We start from the raw sequence: 20,909 nt of genomic DNA, 5'->3' as shown, positions 1-20,909 counted from the left end.
TCAGGCGAATACGCCCTAGAAAACCTCAACAAGCAAGCATGAAAACGGCCGGCAAAGTAACGTGGTATCTTTGAAAACGACAAATATAGAGAGGAGAAGGAGGCCAAGTTCGGGTACGCGGCTAGGAGTCGACCTTGACCCTCTTCGGCTCATTGCTGTGGTCGATCGGATCCGAGGACGGCGCGCCTGCACTGGCTTCAGGACTCTTGCGCTTGTTGTTGGACGATGCGTGATCATCCCGCAGGAAGCTCGGCCCTGTCCCCACAATGGGCGTGGCAAAGTTCAGCGGACTCGGGAGTGTCGCACTATCGTTGCCACGGCCAAACCCCCACTCGGGATAGAAACTGCTCGGGCTGGGCAACAGTTCGTTGTTCAGGAACCGAGACGGCAGCGCAGATCCGGGCGTATCGATGTGCATGTTGTTGTTGCTGTTGTTGTTGTTGTTGGTGTTGCTGCTCTGGTGGGGAATCGGTCGAGCGAAAGGATTGGGTGGCCCGGACGCACCGGCCGACAATATCGCGGACGCCGAAGGCGACGGTGGCGGGAGGACCATGCCCGTGTGCGTATCGCCGTTGCGTCTCGCGCCGAGGGGACCCGCGTCGCTTGGATTGCGAGGTGACGAAGCGGAGCCTCCTGTGCCGGTGGCGGCGCTGTTGTCCTCGGACCCATCCGGAGGGATCTCCACCCGCAGCCTAGGCCGCAACGGCCCGCCTGGACGCAGGTTGTTTTGCCTCGACGGTGGCGTGAACATGGTTTCTGGAATGGACGAGATCGACACGCGCGATTTGGGCTGGGGCATCTGTGCTGCGGCACTGTCGGCAGCCTTGTTGCTGGGCGGCGAGGAGGTGGCGCTGCTGCGCGAGGCCATGTTGCCCGAGTCCACCGATTGTGATCGGTTGCTGCTGTTTACGTCGATGTTCTTGGTGCTCGCGGCACCCGATGTGGAGGACTCCGCCTTGACCGACTCGCCGCGGAAGGCAGCCAGGTGCTGTGACAAGATGGATCGGCTCTCGTCAATGGGCGTGAAGATACTGTACTGCTTCCGCTGTGGAAGCTTCTTCACTTCGTGCCATTCAGGGTCTGGCTTTGGCTCGACGGGTGTCGGCGGTTGCGGCTCCTGAATCTGCGGCGGGTGAGGTGCGTTTGCGTCCTCGTGCTTGACCTGTGGCTGCTGCTGATTCGGGTGGGGATTATGTTGTGGCGGCGGCGGCAGAGACGGTGCGTTTGGTGGTGATGTCCGGGGGCCACTCTGTGGGTGCTGCGCATGTGCTTGAGGTGGCGACACCGAGTGTCGTTGCTGTACTTGCGGCGGAGGTGGTAGTGAGTTGCCCTGCGGACCCTGAGGACCCTGAGGGGGGAAGTTCGGTGGCATCGAGGCCGGCCGCTCGTCTACGTACTGCTGCATATGGGGTGGCGGAGCGTGGGTTGTCGCTGGAGGTGCGTAGGGCGGATATTGCGGGCCAGACTGGTTCATGTTGGGAGCCATGTTTTGCTGAGCCTGGGGGTTGTAGATGGCTGGGTGTGGCATGAAGGCGTACCCGTTGGGTTGGTGGGGCCCTTGCGGCGGACCTGGTTGTGGCACGTTTGGAGGCATGCGGCGCATATCGTTTCGCGACGTCGGCCGAGATCCGTTCTGGGGCGGTTGCGGCGTGTGGCCGCGCTGGATGGCCTGTGTCGCGGCGGCATGTTGCGCAAAGCCCACGCCGTTCGGAATGGGCGGGGACACAGATGGTGTGCCGTGACGGAACTGCGCAAACTGTGGAGGTGCCTGGCCGGGATAGTGCGGCGGCATCATGTGCGACTCGACGGCTTCGTTTTGCATGCCTGGGGGTGGTGTGCCATCGACCTCGTCGTCAGACCCATCGTCGCCGCCGCCATTGAAGTCGTTGGGACCCTTGTGCTCATTGGGGCCGCCATGGTACGTGTATCGTCCGATCAGGTCGCGCATGTCATTTGATGAGTATTCGTAAAGCTTTTTGTTGCTGCCAAAGATGATGACGGCGACGTCTACGGAACACAGGACGGAGAGCTCATGTGCCTTCTTGAACAAGCCGCCTTTGCGTTTCAAAAATGTGCTGCATGCACGTTAGCCATGTTCGTCGCGGGACAAGGGAAAAGGAGGAGGGGAGCGGGCGGCGCCGGGATTATTGAGTGCCGGATGCTTACACTGAGCGATTGCGGTCATCTTTGATCGCTTTGATCTCGATCTTTCTGCGTCCCATTGTAGATGTCGATGCTGCGAGTTACGGCAGCGCGTCGATTCAATCGGTGATCGGTGGGTGAGTAGCGTGGTGTGTGACGTGAGGAGGGCGCGCGCGCGTGCGTGCGGACGCTGGATTCACGGCGGACGAGCAGCGATGCAAGTATTTGATGTTCGAGCCGCGTCAGTTTGTGTCGCCGTAGATGCCGGGGTACCCGTTGCCGCCGGTGTATCGATGTCGGCGGATGTTCAAGGCAATGCGGTCGCGGGAATGGGTGGCGGTTTCTGACTGGATTGCGCGCAAGCCAAAAAAAGCGCTGGATGGCGACAAAACGCCGGGAACAGCTTCAGCCAGGAACGGAATGGAAAGTCGGGCGAACAGCTGTGCGCCGTCAAGGCTGGAATGGGGGTAGATGTGGAGGGTGAAATGGAAGGTGAAATGGAAGGACTAGCAATGTTCGACGATTGGAATCGATGCCGTTCGTGTTTCTTTTTTTAGGTCTTGGGGAAGAAGAGAGGCCCGGGAGGCCAAAGAGGAGAGAGGTGGGGGATGGGTTAAGGTAATAAAATGGAATATTCTTCTGCTGGGCGACGCTGGACCAAAATGGGCGACTCGGAAAAAGAGGCGAAAAGGGCGAAATAAAAAAATCATTCGCAGAGATATGAAACAGGCCAGGGTTCCTGACGGTACGAGGTCAGAGAGTAGCGCACCGACAGGTGACGGGCGACGGGCGTTGTGTGGAGGCGACGAAAAAGATCCCAAAAGAAATGATGGTTGGTGGATCCGAAGTAGGGGGGAGGAGTGTAATGCGGTTCGTTTCTAAACCCAAGCAAAAAAAGGCAAGCCAAGCCGAAAATGGCGATTGTCTGCACGCTGTACGGACTAATAAGCCCTGCAGAAAACGGCCAAAGATGGTAGCCTGAAATGCCACTGTCAGGCAGGCCGTGCAGCGAAACCGATGAAAAGCAGCCAGGCAATATATGACGACGGGCCTGGCTCGAAGTGAGTTTTTACGTTCACGGGAGTTAGGGGACGAGCGGCTGCCTGGTGGGGCGTGTTGCTAGCTCGGGACACGGCGCTGGGCTAAGCAATAAGTGCTGGCGATGATGCTGGCAATGTGCTGTGGTCGACTCTGGCGTTGTCCTGAGACTTATGACGCCTGCTTGCTGACGGTTCTGTAACGGTTCCCGGGGATATGCCCGCAATGGCGAGAACGGGCTGTCTTTCGCTGGTCTTGGGTGTTTCCACAAAATGATGCGACGGATATGTGATGATGTGCCTGTGCGTCGGAACATGTAGATGCGTCGATCTCAAGGCAAGGCTTGGCTGAGAAACAGGCGAGACAGGGTCACTGACAGCCTGCGAGGGCGGACGCAGGTGAGTTATAAAAGGATCGGCACACATGCGGTTGTGTCGTTGGACTTGAGACGGACAAGCCTTGAGCGGTTCATTCGATGGGTGTGCTGCTAGGTTGCCTTTGTGCCTTTTCTAGACGAACCTCGTTTGGCTTGACGTTGGCGTCCAGTGTCTTTGCGCTTCTGCGTCTTTGTAGTGTCAGCACTGGCAGCACTGTCTGCACTGTCTGCACTGTTTCCACGGTCTGCGCCTTTGTCTCAATGCAGCTGGCAGTGACGAGGATCTGGCGGAAGCTGCCGCTGCCAACTGTTGTGCTGGGGGCCAAGGGAGTCAATCGGATTGGCGGGCGGCTGTCGTCGAGCGGCGACAAAGAAACGCGATAAAGAAGAAAATGAAACGTGAAAAAGTGATTAATCGAATATTTCCTACTCGGTAGGCACGCGTTTAGCAGTCCCGAAGAACAGGCTCGCGCGTGGTCGTGCAGAGGGTGCAGAGAAGATGGAGCAGGAATCTCCAGTCCTAAAAATAACTCTTGATCCAGGATGAAGATTGGAGAGTCAAGAAAAACGGTAGAGGTGGGAGCGGTGGAGATGTTAAGGGGATTTGGAGAGAGGACGGCCTGGGGACGCACGAGGAAGGAGCGGTGGGCAACGGACTAGCATGGGAATGGGCCCAAGAGAGGGGGAGTAGAACAGCGAACAGCGAACGGCAGGAACGATTGGTACTGTCCTGTTGCAGAGATGGGAGGAGCGAGAGCGCAGCGCAGCAATCTAAGAGGATAAAACGCGACATACGGCAGGCACGCAAGAGGCATTTTACGAGCGGAGCCGGCGTGGAGGCAGGAGCGACACAGAAGTGCTGCGCACAATATCTCCGTCGTTCGCACAGCAGGAGCCATCCGGACAGGGGTGGTAAGGCAGGCACGACCCAGGAAGGGTGCTGGGAGGGTGGGTTTGCCGTTCCTTTTCCTCGACCAATGTTTTCCCCGAGTCTCATAGCCGCCAGTGCTCCGGACGAGCTGTTCGTTTCTGTGGTCTCGACGGCGCAGCAGTGGCAGGGCTGTGCAGCTGTGCAGCTGTGCAGTCGTGCAGCCGTTCAGCCATATCCAGACGACATGCGCGGCTAGGCTGCCGGCTGGTGCTTAGTCGTGCCGGCGTCCGTCCTGCATCGGACGATTCCTTTTGCTTTTGTAGGGCATGGTGAGAAGGACAACACCTCATTAAAGAAGACGCGGACACATCCGAATCCATCTCCAGCCAGTGTGTTGACAAGTTCTGGCCCGTGGCGGCTGTGCCTGTGCGATGCGTATGCAGGTACGTGACGTGCGTCGTTTGGTAGCAGGGCCTGGCCACCGCCGAGTCTTCTCGAGTTTTTTCCGCTGGACTCGAAGCGTGTACTTGGCGCATCCTTTCTGCTCCCTCGACACCACCTCAATATCCGGAAGAAAGCGCGGCTATCCTGTCTCGGTTTGTTTCTTAGGCTCGTGGACGCCATGTCTCACCTCGAGGGACTGTTGGTCACTAAAGGGTTCCATATCGTGGTTGTGATTGAGGCCAGATTGACAGCACATTTCAACCGGCTACTCATTTCACATTCCTTGGACGTCCACTTCAAGCAGCTCCACCTCAGGTCTTAGACCACCTGCCAACATGCTTTGTTTCTACGAACCAACAGCTATATGACCTTGAAACAAAGTCGTATATGATAGAGGCTGAATTGGGAGACACATATGGAAACGACACCGAACAACAACGCCACCGGGAGGGACGAGCAGAGTGCTTTCAAAACAGCCCCTGTCGATGTTCGAGACGTTTTGATGCCATGCTGTAGTTACGTCTTATGTCCCACACGTTTCTCCCAGCTGCTGTGCGTTGTGTCTTTGCCTGCAACTGCAACTGCAACTGCAGGGTTCTGACGCCAACAGCCCCAAATATCCCAGGACAAAAACACCGCCACCAGGCGTATTTGTGGTCACACACATTTACTCCAGACGAAATCGGTATCATATCAGATGGTGCTCCGCCGCCTGAAAATGCCATGTATCGTACCAACATTGGCAGCTCTGGCAGCCCTCACCAGTCTTCAGTCGATGGCAACGAATTGATGCGCCATAACATACAGTCTGGTGCCTGCGAACGGCCAGCGAACGGCCAGCCAGAAAACGATCGGCTCGTTTTGCTTGCATCGCTGTTGGTCATGCTTCCGACAATCGTATCTAGCATATGCACAGAGCGTCGTATGCCAGCGGCCACCAACCAACAGGCCCAAGTTCCAGGCCCAAACCGAGGCGCAGACAGGAACGGGCCAACCAATACAACAAAGCACGACGTACATCCGTAGCTTATCCCTACCTAGGTTGAATTGGTAGAAATGGAGGAACATATGAAAAATATGGAAGAAATGGACAAAATATTACTCCGCTGCCGCTCGTCGCCTATTCTTAACGTTACGTCGTGGTGGGCGAGCGCGGTTAATCTAATCTAGCTCGATGCAAGGGGCATTTCTGGGCAGCCATTCTTGTAAGTCATTAGACTCTCTCACCTGCAAAGATGGGCAACATCACTGCCCTAAGAAAGACACTGTATGCATAAAGAACGATGGCACCAACGTCACGCGGTCTGTATTTGCGAACAGAGACCATCGCCCGTGCGCAGTACGACTCATGCTTTCCGTCCTTGGTTGGCCGCTCTCTTCTTGCCAGAGGATCTTTGTCCATCAGGGCGATCCCTACCAAACAGCCCGGTGGGAGAACGTCACAGCTTTAGACCAGTGTCGGCCAGTAATGGCTGATCCGTCTTTGTGGAATAGCCGGTAGGGACGCAGCATACCGTACGTAGTTCCTCGAAGTAAGGGTGACCAACAGGTAAAGGTAGAACGAAGGCAAAGGATAAAGTGAAATGGAAAAAATGCTAGTCCCCCCATGCTCGAACGGGGTACTCTGAAAGACACTCAACAAAGGCATCCAAGAAAATTAGACGCCAAAACCGAGTTTGCCAATCTCGACTCGATGACCGACGGCAAAAGGGTTCTATCTAGTTTCCGTCTGGTCTTGATGCTGGGATTGACGTTTGCTTTCTAAACATAGTTCTAAAAATAGTTGTCGGGCATTTCTCCGTAGCGTGGTCCGTACGGAGGCAGGTGCGTGACTGTCCCATCCAGTCATCCTACTAAGGACCCACTTTTCTAGAATAGGGCCCGTCGCATGTTAAGCGCCAGGATCTGACCAATCACAGCTGCAGGTTGTGTTGACGAGAAGGAGCCCTCTCAACGTCCAATGTCAACATTGAAACGGCGGAGCAAATCCTCAGGATCGAGGCCACCACATCTGTGTGGTGATGCTTTGTTTCTGCAGGAAGAAAGGATGATATACGAAGACACTGCAAGTGCAAAGCTGGGTCGGCATTCGCCTTCCAGCCTAGCCAACCAAAAATCTTGGTCCAGCGGTGTCCTATTTTTACCTCAAGTCCAACCCATGTGTTTGTTTTGATAGGTTCTTTTTGTCATTTCCTTAGTGATGTGTCTGGCCAACTGTGTGTTCAGTTTCAAAGCAGCCCATGGACTGATTGAGGTATTGTTGGGACTCACCATGTCCGGGACCGCCAAGTGTCTCGCGAAAGGGATACGGCTGATTAGGGATGGAAGGATGGCAGCTCTAACACCCCACACGACTTTGCCCGGCAAGTGGTGGCCGTGTTGACTACTCCTTGAAACAAAACAGCAGAGGGCATCTTTTAGGAAAGCATATGCAGAAGTCAGAAAAAGGAAATAAAACCCGCTGTGCTACCCTTCAAAGGGATGGAAGACGGGGCGGGGCGAGAAAAGAGCAAATGTGCCACGGTAGGGCGCTCAATATGGGCCTCTCTTGGGTCGTGCGCGGTGGCAAACAGATACCCGTTTCAATTCCAACAGGAGGAGCTCGGTGCAAAGTCTTTCAGCCTCGCCATGTTTTATCTAATAGGCTCGTTTGTCGCCAGCCTTGCCGCTGAAGACAAAGGGTGGCTGTGCTTCTATGTTGGCCACCCTTTCATTGTTCCCTGATGGACTGACTCTCCCTTGCGGGCACCCTGAGTCTGTGGTAAGAATGTAAATTATATAATATAAAGACGTAAAAATAATCTCTGTAACATTAGAGAGGGTATGCTCCGTTCAAACGCCAAATTCCCTGCTTCCAAATATTTGTCATCCTAGCTATGATAGAAACCGCTCTAGGGACCAAAAAAACAAGCAAATCAAAAAATCAAATAGAGCCGTGCTATAAAGATATAGCAAAACAATGAAAAGCACCATTCTAGTCGAGGCCAGTATAAGGTGACGATATTGAAAAGGGTAAGAAAGACGACAAAACGTGGATATGAAGATACGGGTGCAAGAGATCATAGAAGCAATGGGAGCAAGAGTCAGAACTTGGCAGACCGAGTCGTTGTTTTCCCAGTGCAATGCGTACACAAGAGGCGTTGCTTCTAAGCCGGCCCGGAGAGGCCGTCTGGCGCATTGTAGACGCCAAAACCGCCCTCCTCGGCAGTCTTGTCGGTCTTCCATTGTCCATTGAGCATTGGACAGAGTCTATTGCTATCGGTTAGTTTGTGGGACGTAAGGTGGGGGGGGGGGGAGGAGGAGGAGACGGCGTACTTCTTGTTCGTCTTGATGTGGCCCTGGAGGCCGCAGTTGGCGCACTTTCGCGTCGTGCCGCCACGCTCGACAGACGGCGCAGGCGAGTCTGGGTCGCCGTCGTGGATCTGCTGCTGGAGAGCCTTTTGCTTCTCGCGTGCGTGCCGGCGCTCCTTGTTGCGATTGAGACGTGCCTCTTCGGTCTCGAGGCTGTACAGAGTTAGCAGCAATTTCTTCCCCCTTTCCCCTCATTTCGTTGGACAACATGGCACCAAAAACATACCGTTGCATGAGGACGCGATCGTAATCTTGGTTGCCCGTCGGCTTGACTGAGTAAGGGCTGTAGGATGGTTAGCCGTGTTTTCGGTGGACAAACTATGCAAACACCTCCAATACATCAATACATACTCAATCTTTTCCATGTCGAGGGACGCCCGCTGCCGCATGTACTGTGCAATGACGCCGGCGTCGTGCACAATCTCTGTCTTGGTGTACGACTGGCCAGTCTTTGGGTCGCGGTATGTCCGCACAATGCGCAGCTTTCGCTTCTCGGGCGCAACCGACATACTGGGCTTGCTCAGCTGGCTGACGCTGTCGTCTGCATGCACATGGGCCGCCGCTGCTGCTGCCGCCGCCGCCGCCACCGGCGTCGGTGCCTCCTTGGCAGCGTTGAAACGGTCGTCCTCGTCGTCTTGCGGCTGCACGTCCTCGTCGTCGTGCGCCGTGTCGTCCTCGAGCGTGGCGCGCTGCGACGCCCAGATCTTGCGGATCGCGTCGTTGTACAGGGCCTCCTGCTTCTTGACGTTGTACATGTGCCCGTTGTTGGCCTTCCGCTCGCGCTCCATAGCATCGGCGGAGGTGGCCGCAGGGCCGTGGATGGCCCCCATAAAGCCACCCTTCATGGACGTCCGGATGAAGCTGAAGCCCAGGCCGCGGCCCGTCGGGTCGCCCGCGCCGTGCAGCTGCAGCATCGCCTTGCCTGCACACGCATCGATAAACGACTTGGTCGTCTTCCACGGCACCATGTTCATGGCCAGGCTCTCCTTGTCGTTCTCGTCGTCCACGTCGTCCAGAGCCGCACTGTCGTCGAGCTGGTAGCCGTTTTGCGATAGCTCGTTCTGGCCCACCTGCATCGCATCGTGCAGGCAGACCTCGTCCGGCTTGATCATGCTGTTGATCGTCGCCAGGTCCATCGGCGCGTCGTTGGCCTTGAGCCCCCACGTCTTGGTCTCCTTGTCGTAGTGCAAGAATTCCTTGAGCTTCTGCCGGTTCTGGGCGTCGTTGGAGTCCTTGACGTGCGCCGTAATGTCCGACAGCGACACAGACCCGTTGCGCGCAATCATCCGGTACGCCACCATCTTGAGCCGGTTCTTGCTGAGCGCCGTGACTTTGCGAGAATGCGGGCCGGGCACCTCTGCCAGCGGGAACGTCTGGCCGACGACAAACAGCTGGTCAATCTTGCGCAGGTAGTAGTTCGTGCCGTCCTGGCTGGTGTGCGTGCGGCCGAACAAGAAGTCGGTCGACCGCGGCTGGTGCTTGAAGATGGGCGCATGCGACATGGGGTTGTGCAGCGTGGGCACCATCTCGCCTGGGTCGACGGAGCCAAAGTTGGAGAACGGCGACTTGTCCTCGGGCAGGAGGAAGGACAGCTCGCCCAGCTCGGGCTTGGCCGGCTTTTCCTCGTCGCCCTTGGACTTGCGGCGGTAGTAGTTGATGATCTTGTTGCCCATGCCAAAGTTGGAGAGCACCGTCGGGATTTCCTCGCAGTACTCGAAAAGCACCGCCGTTGCGTTGTCGCCGAGCGAGAGGTCCTTGGACCGCGCAAACGTCTCCTGCACCTTTTTGTGCTTCCACTCCCGTTTGGCCACCTTGCGCAGCCGCGTCATGTGCACAGAGAATCCCATGCCCTTGTTGACCTTGAGCTGCGGCCGGTGATAGTCATGCGGCTCCGGACCATACCGCGTGATGGCATAGTACGGCCACAGCAGCTTCAGCGCTGGCAGACTGTGCTCTACCTGGATGTTGCTGTGCTGCGCCCGCACGCGGTGCTGGTGGTTCTCCTTGAGCTGCTCGTAGGCTTGGTCGTTGGAGTAGTTGAAGCGCGACGCAAGGGGGCGCACCAGTCGCCCGTTTGGCAGGCGTTTCTGTGCTGTGATCTTCTGGCGCTTCGGATCACGGTCGCTCTCCCCGTCGTCCAGCAAAAGCCGGTAGTCGGCCATATCCAAGTACACACGCTTCGCCGCGCGCGCCGTGGCCTCTTGGTAGGCATCGAAGCTGGGCGCAACATAGCGAGGCAGCACAGGCAAGCCAGGCTCGGCAATCACCTTCCGCCGCTTCGGCTGGACCGGCCCTGCTGATCCCAGGATCTCGCGCTCCCATTCGTCTTGTTCGTCCGAGTCCGCCGCCCGTTTGTGCTTCTCCGTTTTCGTCACTGCCATGGAGGGTGAGTTGTCGTCCGGCGGCGGTGTCGGCAAGCCGTTGACGTCGTCCCAATCGGCACAGGCAATAGCAAAATCCTTAAGAAGGAAGCCACCAACAGGGGTATTCTCGTCGTCGTCCTCGTCCCCAAAGGGGTCGCGGAAGATGTTGCCATTGTCCTGGTCCTGTGCCTCGGGCTGCAGCAGAGAGACGAACCCCCGCGCCGTAGCGTCGTTGACCCGCTGCTGGATGGTGGCTTGTGCGGTGCCTGGGATACGGAACAGCTTCTCCTGGTCGGGCTCAAATTCGAGGCTGAGCTTCGTGGGAACCAGTGGCTTCGGCGGCTTCGCAGGCTTCTTTTCGGTGAGGTACAGCGGCTTCGGCGCCAGCTGCTCGTTGAAGTCGAGAATCTTGCCCTTTTCAAAGGATGGGAACGCCATCTTGACAAGGTCCATGAGGTTTTCGGCAACGGGGGGGATGTTGGGGTCCTGGTTTGTCGAGTCGTGGCCGTAGTCTTCGGGGAAGTTGAGCGCGCGATCGCTGTCGGTAACCGTGTAGGGGTCGTTTGCCGAGGGAGAGGGCGAGCGCCCGGCGGCCTGGTCGCTTCTGCTGTCGTCCATGGCGTCTGCATTGGCTTTCGCGCCGGCAGCCGTCGCGCCTGTCTGGTCTTGCCTGGCGCCGTCTCCGTCCGGCCCAGGCGATGTCTGCAAGTCGCCATCCTCTTGCATGGGCGAGCCCAGGTCGTCGCCGAACAAATCGTCCGTCTCGTGGCTCGTGCCCGCATCGTCTGTCAGGCCTGGCACCTCTGCTGACGCACCGCTCGTTTCCTCTTCTTCGGGGAGGTCGTCGTCGCTTATGTCCTCAAAGTCTTCGGCGTCGTCCGCTTTGCCTTCCTGGCTGAACTTGATGTTCAGCAGGTCCGCCGGGAGCCCGCCACCCTCGGTGCCCTGCTGGCTCCCACTGAGCAGGCTCATGATGGCCTCGTCATCTTCGTTGGCTGTGCGTTTCCAGTCATCCTCGTTCAGCGAGGTGAACCCCCGGTTGGTTTCGGCCGCGGCCGGCATCTTGCGTTCCTCCGGTCGCGCCGTCGTTTTGCGCCGTGCGTTTGCGTCAAGTCAGTCTCTTCCCCTGGTGGTACGTCGCACGACAATGACGGGTCGCTTTAAATCATGGCAGATGGTTCGATCAACCGGCCACGTCACGTCGAGCTCGGTCGGTGATTTAGGGGAAAGGTTCGGCGTCGCGCGCCAGTTCTGTCGCGCCCTGTCGATTCGCCTGTGGTTGATTCGAGGATAGACAGACGGAGAGTTGATAGGAGGTCGCGCGTCAAATAAAATACGGGCGGAGGATGTCGTTTCCTACCGATGGTGAGCGGGGTTGGTGGTGAGAGGCGGTGATGTCGTGGGTAGAAATAGTCAAAATCGTGAATCTTAATCGAAATCCAAGGCAGCGTCGCGCTCTACAGACGAAAGTGGGGCTAGATCACTAGCCACGTTAGTCACGTGTACAGTTTAATATGGGGTTGAGGAGGCGTGGGGCGTTTGCTAAGAACCATGCCGTGTTACGTAATCATGCACATGCATCACGACTCTGGCGCAGCACACTCGAGATCACAGTTGCAGTTGCACTTGTTTTGCATGCAGTCTTGGATTTTGGTCATCAAATTCATGCCGGCGATCTTGGTCAGCCGGGTGTGCTTTTTGTTCTATTGTGCTTAAAAAGACTACTTCTTTTGCCGCTTCGCCTTGGGCTTCTGTTGTGGCTCTGGCGGCGCCTCTTCCTCGTCACTGGAAAGTGCCAGGCCGCCGTCTACCTCCTCTGCATCCTCGTCATTGTCGTCCTCCTTATCTTCCTCGTCCTCGCTGGCTCCCGCCGTCTCAGGGGCGTCACCGTAGTCGCTTTCATCGTCGCTGATGCTGCCCAACGAAATCAGGTCGTCCTCGTCGTCGGAGCCAAAATCGCTGGGTGCGCTGTCGGTGCCGAAGCCACCGAACTCCTCAGCGTCCTCGGCCTTCTCCGCCTCTGCATCGCCATCTGCTGTCACAGTCTCTTCCTCTGCCAGCTTTGTCGTGCTCGGCGCAGCCTCACCGTCGGCGTCATCGCGCTTCCGCTTCTTGGCTGCCTCGTCGCGGACGCGGCCCTTTTGGCTGGCTGCCTTTTGATCCTCCGGGCTCAGCTCCGGCGGCGGGGTGAACCATGGGATCTTTCCGCGCAAAAAGTCATTGAGTACGATGCGCGCCATGCCGTCGGCGTCGGCATCACCGCCAGCCAACAGCCGGCCGCGTTTTCTCGACAACTGGTCAAGAAAGTCCGTCGCATCGGTCCAGTCGTTCAGCTCGTAGGTCCGAGCAAGGTGGTGCTTCTTCGTCTTTTTCAGGACAGCAGAAATGTACTGTGCCGGGTTGTAGACCTTCTCTGTTCGCACCGCACCGCGGAGAAGAATGTCTTCGGGCGATGCGTTCGAGTCGGGCGGCACGATGCCCGGGCAGTCGATCAGGTAGATTCTCTTCATCAGACGGACGAACTGCCAGACCTTGGTCTCACCCGGGACGGGGGCGACCGTGCAGGCCTTCTTGCCCAGGAGGGCGTTGAGGACCGAGCTCTTGCCGACGTTGGGGTAGCCGACAAGACCGACGCTGATCTGTTTCCGGTCTGCGTGTAGAGACGAAAACTGGCGCAGCAAGGAGATCAGAGAGCCCTTGCCGAAAGGATTTGTGATGGATGCGCGGAACGCGCAGGTAGGAACGGTCTTTTGGAGTGTCTTGACCCAGCGTGCCTGTTGCATTGTTAGTTGGCTTATCTTGACCAACAAACGAAGAACTGCCTGTGTTGAGATGATGTTGAACAAAACGGCAAACATGAACAATAGGAGAATAGGACAAAAACACGTAAAGAAATAAGAGAAAGAAATAGAACAAAAGAGGCGCAGAAAGTGCAGAAATGTCTGTATCACTACTAAGAAAGTCCGCTTTTGGAGGGCCGAGGAAAAGAAACTTTCCAGCCTGCGGGTTTCAACTCATCGCGATGCAAACTCTGGGTTTCGGATAGACTTCCAAGACGGAAGCTATTATGCAGCACAATGACCATGAAAAGATCAAGGGCCGTGAAATCCAAATTTTCAATCTCCCAACGTTGTAACGCAAACCTAACATGGACGCAAACAAAAAGTTTGGCAGGGGAAGGCTTCCTGACTTGAACATTGGGGACCAGAGTGCATGGTCCAAAAAGGTGGCAATAGGAAGGGTACGTGTGGCATGGAATAAGAATAATGACAAAAGCGAAGACGAGAAGAGAAACAAAATTGACCGAAACAAAGAAAAGAACCTGACTGAGCAGACTTACAGCAACACCGGAAGGGACCAAGTCACACTTGTTCAGGATGTAGATGAGATGTTTCTAGCAAAGGAGTCAAGGTTAGCAACAAGCAGTAAACCATAACGCTGCAAAAGCGACAGTTCAGCGTGAGATACTCACATGCGGCGCATCATTCTTAATGTAGTCTTGAATGGTCCGGCATGTAGTGCCGATGGGGTCCCGGGCGTCCAAGACGTGGATAATGACATCGGACGAGTCGATTGTCCGGTACAACTCGTTCCAGATACGCCGGCTCTGGCCCTTGCTGAATATAGGCTCCATCCGCGAACCCGACGAGGCATCGGCTTCCTCGTGGCCCACCTCTGGCGGCACATAGTCCAGCTCTTCCAGGGCCTTATCCACGATGGCCGACTCCACGCCCTCACTCGCAGCAGCGGCGGCGCTCAGTAGGCCGTTCTGGACGAGGGCCGAGCGGCGGTCATTAAAGGACCGCATGCTCAGCCGCGCGGTGTCTGCCAGGTCATCGAGCGTGCTAAAATCTTTCATCGTCACACGCTTGCGGGTGGCCTTGTCGCCAAAGACGTCGGCAAAGGAGTCGGCGAGGACGGGCTTCTGCTTCGTGGTGGACGTCTCGTCGCGGATCAGGGACATGGGCAGCTTGGCGCTCTTGAGGAGGAAGCGGTTGGGGTCCTTGGCCTGCTCGGCCATGGCGCTGCGGAAGGCCGTCAGGGATTCCTGGCTGATGACACGCGAGTTCTGAAACCATCGGCGGTTGGGCTCGATGACAGCGGTGGGGATGTCGCGGCTCTGGTAGGAGGCGGCCTTGGTGATGTTGCCTTCGGAATCGCGCTGCGCCTTGCCCTCCTTGTACATGTTCAGCTGCTTCACCTTTTCTGAGACGGTGTTAGCATCACACGGTCTGGCACGGAGTCGGAACCTGCACCGACACTGACACCGGCAACCGTCTGCGTCGCATCCCCGGGCCACAACTTACTGGCTGAGCGGTAAAAGTTCTCGCCCTTGACCTTGATGTTGCCATCCTTCTGCTTTCCCTCGCGGCTGCGGCGAGACGCTTCTTTCTTTCCGGTACCCATCTTGGCCTGTTTGACAGCCTACTGTGCTGGAATGTGGCTGTCTAAACAGATGTGCTGTGTTGGGTGGGAGAGGGCCGGAAAAGGGAGAGTGAAGAAAGGGCTGTAGGTGAATTTATCAAGGAAGAAGAATTGGAACCAAACATTCGTTTATTGGGGGATTCGAACTTTTTTTTCTCCGTATCGCTGATAACAGCATTAAAGTGGAGAAGAGGAAACTGCAACGACAGCACCACAGTGGCTGGGAAGGAGGACCCCACTGTAATCGGCCGCTGTCTCCAAACAGCTCAACGCCCAGCCAGCCGGAAAATCTATTGGTCCGCTTCCGCGGTACGTACCTTTTTCCATTGGACATCGTCGAACAATTTTCTAAGTCGCCAGCTGCTCCAATTGCTTCGACCCCAGCTGTTGACGCCGCCCAACAATCACGAATTGGGCCGTCCTGCGCGAAACTCGCGCCACGGCATCTCTTTCCTACTGCACACGAATAATACAACACACAAAACACAGCATGCCACCGCGGTTACCGGTGCGGCCGGGCCTGTTGTGCCGCTCGGCCGCCTCACCCTCATCCCTCGTCCTTCGCCCGTACTCAACCAGTCCGTTACAGCAGCCGTCTAGCCAGAATGACAAGCCGCCGTCGCTGGCAACGGACGTGCCGCCAGAGTCGCCCCGCTACGTCAAGTACCCGAAACCCCGCCAATCCGAAGAACACCCGCGACCCGATGTCAAGGGTCACATGCCCGTGCCACGCGACGTCTTCCGCGCACAATATGTACCAGGACGCACAAAGGACATCCGCCACAAGTGGGCCAAGAAGTCCGATGCGACCGCCTTTACAGAAAGCGCGGCACCGCTGTCCAAAGCGGAGCAGCGGGGCGAGGAGGCCTGGTCCGAGCGCGAGATTATGCGCCGGCGCCTGGCCGCGAACCGGCGAGAGGGTCTCTTGGCCGGTCTGAGGGGCCTGTGGACGCGCCAGCAGGAAACGAAGCGGCGCGAACGGGCCCGTTCCACAAACCTTGCCAACCGAAACCGGCGGGCGGCCCTCGCCACGCCCGAGGGCCGCGACGACGTGCTCACGCGCTCGTCGGTGCGGGACGCGACGGCCAAGACCACGGCGGTCATCCGCGACCCGCTGCGGCACGAGAAGCAGGCTGCCTCGGCGGCACGTACGGCGGCCATTGCGCAGGCGAAGAAGGAGGCGCGGCGCGATGCGCTGATGGAGCTGTACCACGCGGCGGGCAAGTTTATTGTGGACGAGCAGGACCTGGAGCGCCGCGTCAGCGAGCTGTTCCGCCCCGACTACTTCAAGGAGGAAGGCTACAGCTACGGCTCGGTCAACGCGGAGAACATTTGGGATGTTGTGGGCAGGCCAGCGTCAGTGCGTGACCTGATGCAGGGCATCACGCGGACGGAGACGAAGCTGTTTGACTCGAAGCGCACCGAGCTGGACCGTACGACGAAGCGGCAGAAGCTGGTAGCCGAGGCGTTGACGGGCGGCAAGATGCCCGTATAGAGAGGCTCAACCCCGAACAGATGAAAAATAGAGGAGAAGCCATATCATGTACGGACAGATCTTGGATGGGACACAGCCCACGATCTCTCTTGAAAAATTGCATTCCTTTGTAATCTTGTACAATACTAGCTATAAAATTTATGTACTGTGTAGAAAAGAACGAAAGCCTTAAGGAGACTTATCCAATCATTATCTGCGTGTCCTTCTACCACCACGAATTATTCAAACGGTGCTTTCTCTAGTGCAGCTTCGCATCGCATAGCGCCTTGTGCGTGCCTGTGCACAGCGGTCGCCGGGGAAAATGAAGTGGTGTTAAGTGGGTAAGTGACAAAACAGGAGGGAGAGTAAAAGACGACTGGCAAAAGCAAAATCCGTAAAACGCCGAGCAGAGAAAACCAATATGTAACAAAAAAAAGACCAAGGCGGACGACTTTTGTGTTGAAAGGTCGCCAAGTCATAGATGGACGATTGCAGTGCATGGACAAAGGAAATGCAAAACATGGGAGGTGTCGCACGGTCAAATCAGCGCTTCTCGACAAGGAGAACGTGCATCGCACCGTACGCAAGGACGATAAAGACGACGGCAAACACACCCAGGCTCGTCACATCCTTCCATAGGGCAATGTTGTTGAAGCCGAACGAGCTCAGGATGGCCGAGCCGGGGACAGAAATGTCCAGGCCGTACTTGTGGTCGACAAGCGTAAGGTATCGCACCTCATTCACAATCAGGGCCTCAAAGGCGTAGTGGAAGATGGAGAGGTACTGCAGCCACACAGCCGCGGCGGGGATCTTGTCGTGGTTTAGCAGGAGACCGGCAAACAACAGACTAAACAGCATCACCAGGCTGCCAATGAGGTTCGCCACACTGCCGTCCTTGCACACGATGCCGATAAACAAGCAGATACCGGACGCAGCCAGGTTGAAGAGAATGAGGACGAGGATGAACACAATGAAGTGCTCAAAGTCAGGAACCAGGCCCGTCATGGGGTAGATGATGGCACCCATGAGCACGGGCGGGAGAATGCGCAGTGGAAGGATGTCGAACAGAACCTTGGCGGCAAAGTACGTCACGGGCGAGTAGTAGCCGTTGGCGCGTTCGCGCGTAAAGAGCAGCCGCTCGCTTGCAAAGACGTTCAAGCTCGTCAGTGTGCTGAAGCCGAACAAGGCGAGCACGAAGAAGAACAGACCCAGGCGGTTCTGGAAGCCGGGAATATCGCTAGTAAGACCGTAGAAGAGGAAACCAGACAGGACACCGAGCAAGATCGAGATGGCGTAGTGAGTGAGCATCAGCAGCGGGTTGCGGTATAGGTTCTTCCACGTCCGCTGCGACAGAATGATAAACTGGCTGTAGTAGCCAACACGCGCGTAACCCTTTCCAATGACACTGAGGTGAATGTTGGGACCCACGGGGCTGTATCCGTTGGCGCCTACGTTGGCGGCGGGATCAACATCGCCATCCTCGTCCACCGGGCTGCTCGAATTGTTGCCGTTGGCGTTGTGCGCGTCGGCGACGGCCTGGTTGATCTCGTCGTGTGTGCTCTGGGCAACACGGGACTGGGAAAAAGCGGTGATCAAGACATCGAGATCTGTGCCGCTTGTGGCCGACGGAGGCGCATTGTCGATGTCGTCCAAAATCTGGGGGGCGACGGATCCAGGCGACTGCCGATGTAGTCTGTATGCGCCAATCTCTGCGTCCCCGGCATCCGACGAGGCAGACGTCTCTATCGTATTCTTGCGTCTCGTAAACAGCTCACGCTCCTGGCGGGCACGCACAGAGTTACGACGCTTGCCCTTGAACCGCAGCGTCGACGAAGATGCCTCGGCCGCGTTCCCGCCGCTAGCCTCGTCGGCCATAGTGCTGGCGGCAGAAACGCTCGCAATCGACTTCACGGCACGAGTGCTACTGGGGCGGTCGCTGGCAGCGTCGGAGCCAGTTGCTAGACCGGTGGAAGGCTCATCCTCGTACGATGGCGCCGAGCCGGCATGCATGGTCAGGTCAACGAGGTAGTCGGCAATGTTGAAGCCGGGAGGGCACGAATAGCCAATCTGGTCAAAGTAGTCCTGGCATTGAGCAAAGGGTCCGGAGTAGACGGTGTGGCCTTGGGCGAGGAGAACGAGACGGTCGAAAAGAGCGGTAATGTTGGAGCGAGGCTGGTGGATAGTGAAGATGACGGTTCGGTTGTACGTCTTGGCGAGAGTGACGAGGCACTCAATTACGTTGTAGGCGTTGTAGGCATCCAGTCCGCTTGTGGGCTCGTCGAGGAAGAGAATGGAGGGGCTCGTTACTAGCTCACAGGCAATGCCAACGCGGCGTTTCTCACCACCCGAAATACCGCGTCCGTGGCCCTCTTCGGAACCAATAAGCGAGTCGCGGATGTGGTGGATGCCGAGCTGCTTTTCGACGTCGTAAACGCGCTGCTCCTTGGCGGAGCGGCTCATGTCGCGAGGGAGACGGAGGAGAGCGCTGTTCAGGATGGTTTCGTGGACGGTCAGAGTGGGCAGCATGGTGTCTTCCTGGTCGACAAAGCCGACGACATTCTTGAAGTCCTGGTTGCTGACCTTCTCGCCGTTGACAAAGAAGTCGCCGGACACGTCGCCGCGTTTGTTCTTGCGAGCAAGGATATCGAGGAACGTCGTCTTTCCGGCACCAGAAGCACCCATGATCGCCATAACCTCGCCCGGGCGGGCCAGGCCTTGAATGTTGTTGAGAATCTTCTTTCCGTTGAGCGAGTACGAGACGTTTTCGAAGTGAAGAGAGGCCGGCCGGTGGTCGGCCATGAGCTTCACAGACTCATCGTCCGAGTCATCAAACTGGATGGGGCCGTAGTTGAACGAGCGGCGGGACAGGTACCATGTCAAGAGAATAGCACCGACAAGGAAAAGCGAAGCACCTGCAATGACGGCGGCGATCAGAGGCGTGTTGATGCGAGAGACGGGTCTCTTGTAGCCAGGCACCTCGGTGCTGTAGAGGCACTCGCCAGCGCGGCACGTCAGATAAATGCTCGGATCGCCAAAGACGGAGCTGATCAACTCGTTCATATTGGGCTCGTCGAACAGACAGTTGTTGGCACCACCTTCGGCCTGGTTGCACTCGAAGGAGGCCGGCCCCTTAATGGAGTCCTTGAGGAAATCGGATAAGTCGATAGACCCGTCCTCACCGCAGAGCATCCGATCCGACACGCAGCTGCAATCGATGTTTTTGCAGTGGTATTCGGTGTGGTTGGCGGCTTCGTCAAATTGGGCGCCCGACTCGCATTCGCGAAGGTGGCAGAAGAACGATTCGCGCTGGTCGACCCAGACTGGGGTGTGTTAGTACCCGAAATACCGAAAATCGAAGGAGGAGCAAATTACCGCAAGGAGCAAAAGGGCAAAAACATACATTGGAAGTCGCACTCGGAGCTGTTGCGGTCGCAGGTGAAAGTGACTTGGGGGATCTTGCCGTTCAATATGGACAGAATCTGCTTATTGGTGACATCGCACATCTGAAAGTTGTTCTTGACCACGTCTCCCATTTGGTAGCAGACGCCGCCGTCGCCGGTCTCCATCAACGCATTACACGCGAGGTCATCTGTGCAGACATTGCAGTTGATACCGGTCCAGCCCTCTTCACACTGACAAGCGGGTGCGTCCCCGCGTAGTGGCCGGTCGTGGCCGCCAGCCAACGAACCACATACTGATGAAGACGGCAGATTAGACACCGAACGTCTGTAAAGCGGTTTCCAGAAAGGGGGACGGGGGGAGTCCGGGGTACGTACGTGGATCTAAGCAGTCGATTCCAGCCCAACCGGGAGGGCACTTGCACGTTCCATCGTTGCCGTTGCACTCGGCGAACTGGCCGCAGTTAAATGAGGGCAACAAGCAGTTGAAGCTATTCGGAGACGGTTGGTCAGCGACGGAGGGTCCATACTCGAGACACCGAGATCAATCTGGGACGGCTTCGTTGGCGCTCACCAGGGTGGGCAATCAGAATCGCGGGTCAGAAGAGCCATCTCAGCCCGCATGGTATCGATGCTGGTGAAGGAGGTATTGTACGCCGACGCGACGTTGCTGGCCATCAACGCGGCAGCCGCGCCAATGGCGAGTGTGCGAAAGCGGAGTGGCGCCATGGCAGTTGAAGAGCGAGCTTGACAGAAACGGCCGTCAAGAGGCCTGAGGTGCGAGAAAGGATGATGCCGAGGGCTTACGTTTCGCAGAGAGACGATGCGTCGTCGGCCGAGGCTGTTTGGTTCAGGGGGATTCGTACGTCGCGGTACGCGCTAGTTAGGCAGCAGCAGATGCGAGCTTCGACGCGGGCCCTATCGTCGGTCGGAGGGTAGCCGAATGCACACGGCGATGGATCCGGAGGAGAGGCAAAGGCGGCAGTGGACGGAGGTCGGATAGAGGGCGGATCCGAGAGGAGGAGCA

At 57.0% G+C, this 20,909-nt stretch overlaps 7 protein-coding genes across 7 annotated transcripts; 2 read left to right on the top strand and 5 right to left on the bottom strand.

Annotated features, from left to right (window-relative positions):
• Positions 1-121: 121 nt before the first annotated feature.
• On the bottom strand, positions 122-2,222 carry SPSK_08749 (MADS-box transcription factor, other eukaryote; the record flags this gene model as incomplete). The annotated part of the gene is made up of 2 exons (XM_016735337.1): positions 122-2,075; positions 2,167-2,222. 2 exons carry the CDS (start codon positions 2,220-2,222, stop codon positions 122-124), a joined length of 2,010 nt encoding a protein of 669 aa, XP_016588574.1.
• A 3,372-nt stretch (positions 2,223-5,594) lies between these two features.
• Positions 5,595-5,897, top strand: SPSK_10112 (uncharacterized protein; the record flags this gene model as incomplete). Its single annotated transcript, XM_016736668.1, has 1 exon — positions 5,595-5,897. The coding sequence occupies one exon, from the start codon at positions 5,595-5,597 to the stop codon at positions 5,895-5,897; it is 303 nt and encodes a 100-aa protein (XP_016588573.1).
• A 2,120-nt stretch (positions 5,898-8,017) lies between these two features.
• Positions 8,018-11,647, bottom strand: SPSK_08373 (transcription initiation factor TFIID subunit 1; the record flags this gene model as incomplete). The annotated part of the gene is made up of 4 exons (XM_016734973.1): positions 8,018-8,120; positions 8,187-8,375; positions 8,449-8,505; positions 8,574-11,647. 4 exons carry the CDS (start codon positions 11,645-11,647, stop codon positions 8,018-8,020), a joined length of 3,423 nt encoding a protein of 1,140 aa, XP_016588572.1.
• Positions 11,648-12,306: 659 nt separating this feature from the next.
• Positions 12,307-13,368, bottom strand: SPSK_09507 (uncharacterized protein; the record flags this gene model as incomplete). The annotated part of the gene is made up of 1 exon (XM_016736079.1): positions 12,307-13,368. One exon carries the CDS (start codon positions 13,366-13,368, stop codon positions 12,307-12,309), a length of 1,062 nt encoding a protein of 353 aa, XP_016588571.1.
• A 671-nt stretch (positions 13,369-14,039) lies between these two features.
• On the bottom strand, positions 14,040-14,992 carry SPSK_09605 (nuclear GTP-binding protein; the record flags this gene model as incomplete). The annotated part of the gene is made up of 2 exons (XM_016736177.1): positions 14,040-14,791; positions 14,893-14,992. 2 exons carry the CDS (start codon positions 14,990-14,992, stop codon positions 14,040-14,042), a joined length of 852 nt encoding a protein of 283 aa, XP_016588570.1.
• Positions 14,993-15,500: 508 nt separating this feature from the next.
• On the top strand, positions 15,501-16,505 carry SPSK_09554 (uncharacterized protein; the record flags this gene model as incomplete). Its single annotated transcript, XM_016736126.1, has 1 exon — positions 15,501-16,505. The coding sequence occupies one exon, from the start codon at positions 15,501-15,503 to the stop codon at positions 16,503-16,505; it is 1,005 nt and encodes a 334-aa protein (XP_016588569.1).
• A 522-nt stretch (positions 16,506-17,027) lies between these two features.
• On the bottom strand, positions 17,028-20,611 carry SPSK_10849 (ABC transporter (Adp1); the record flags this gene model as incomplete). The annotated part of the gene is made up of 5 exons (XM_016737108.1): positions 17,028-19,396; positions 19,580-19,804; positions 19,885-20,178; positions 20,261-20,373; positions 20,457-20,611. 5 exons carry the CDS (start codon positions 20,609-20,611, stop codon positions 17,028-17,030), a joined length of 3,156 nt encoding a protein of 1,051 aa, XP_016588568.1.
• Positions 20,612-20,909: the final 298 nt, after the last annotated feature.

This window comes from Sporothrix schenckii (genome assembly GCF_000961545.1).
Source record: "Sporothrix schenckii 1099-18 chromosome Unknown Cont44, whole genome shotgun sequence".
Classification (NCBI taxonomy): domain Eukaryota; kingdom Fungi; phylum Ascomycota; class Sordariomycetes; order Ophiostomatales; family Ophiostomataceae; genus Sporothrix; species Sporothrix schenckii.
The sequence above is the reverse complement of the archived record's forward strand: the minus strand, read 5'-3'. Positions and strand labels throughout refer to the sequence as shown.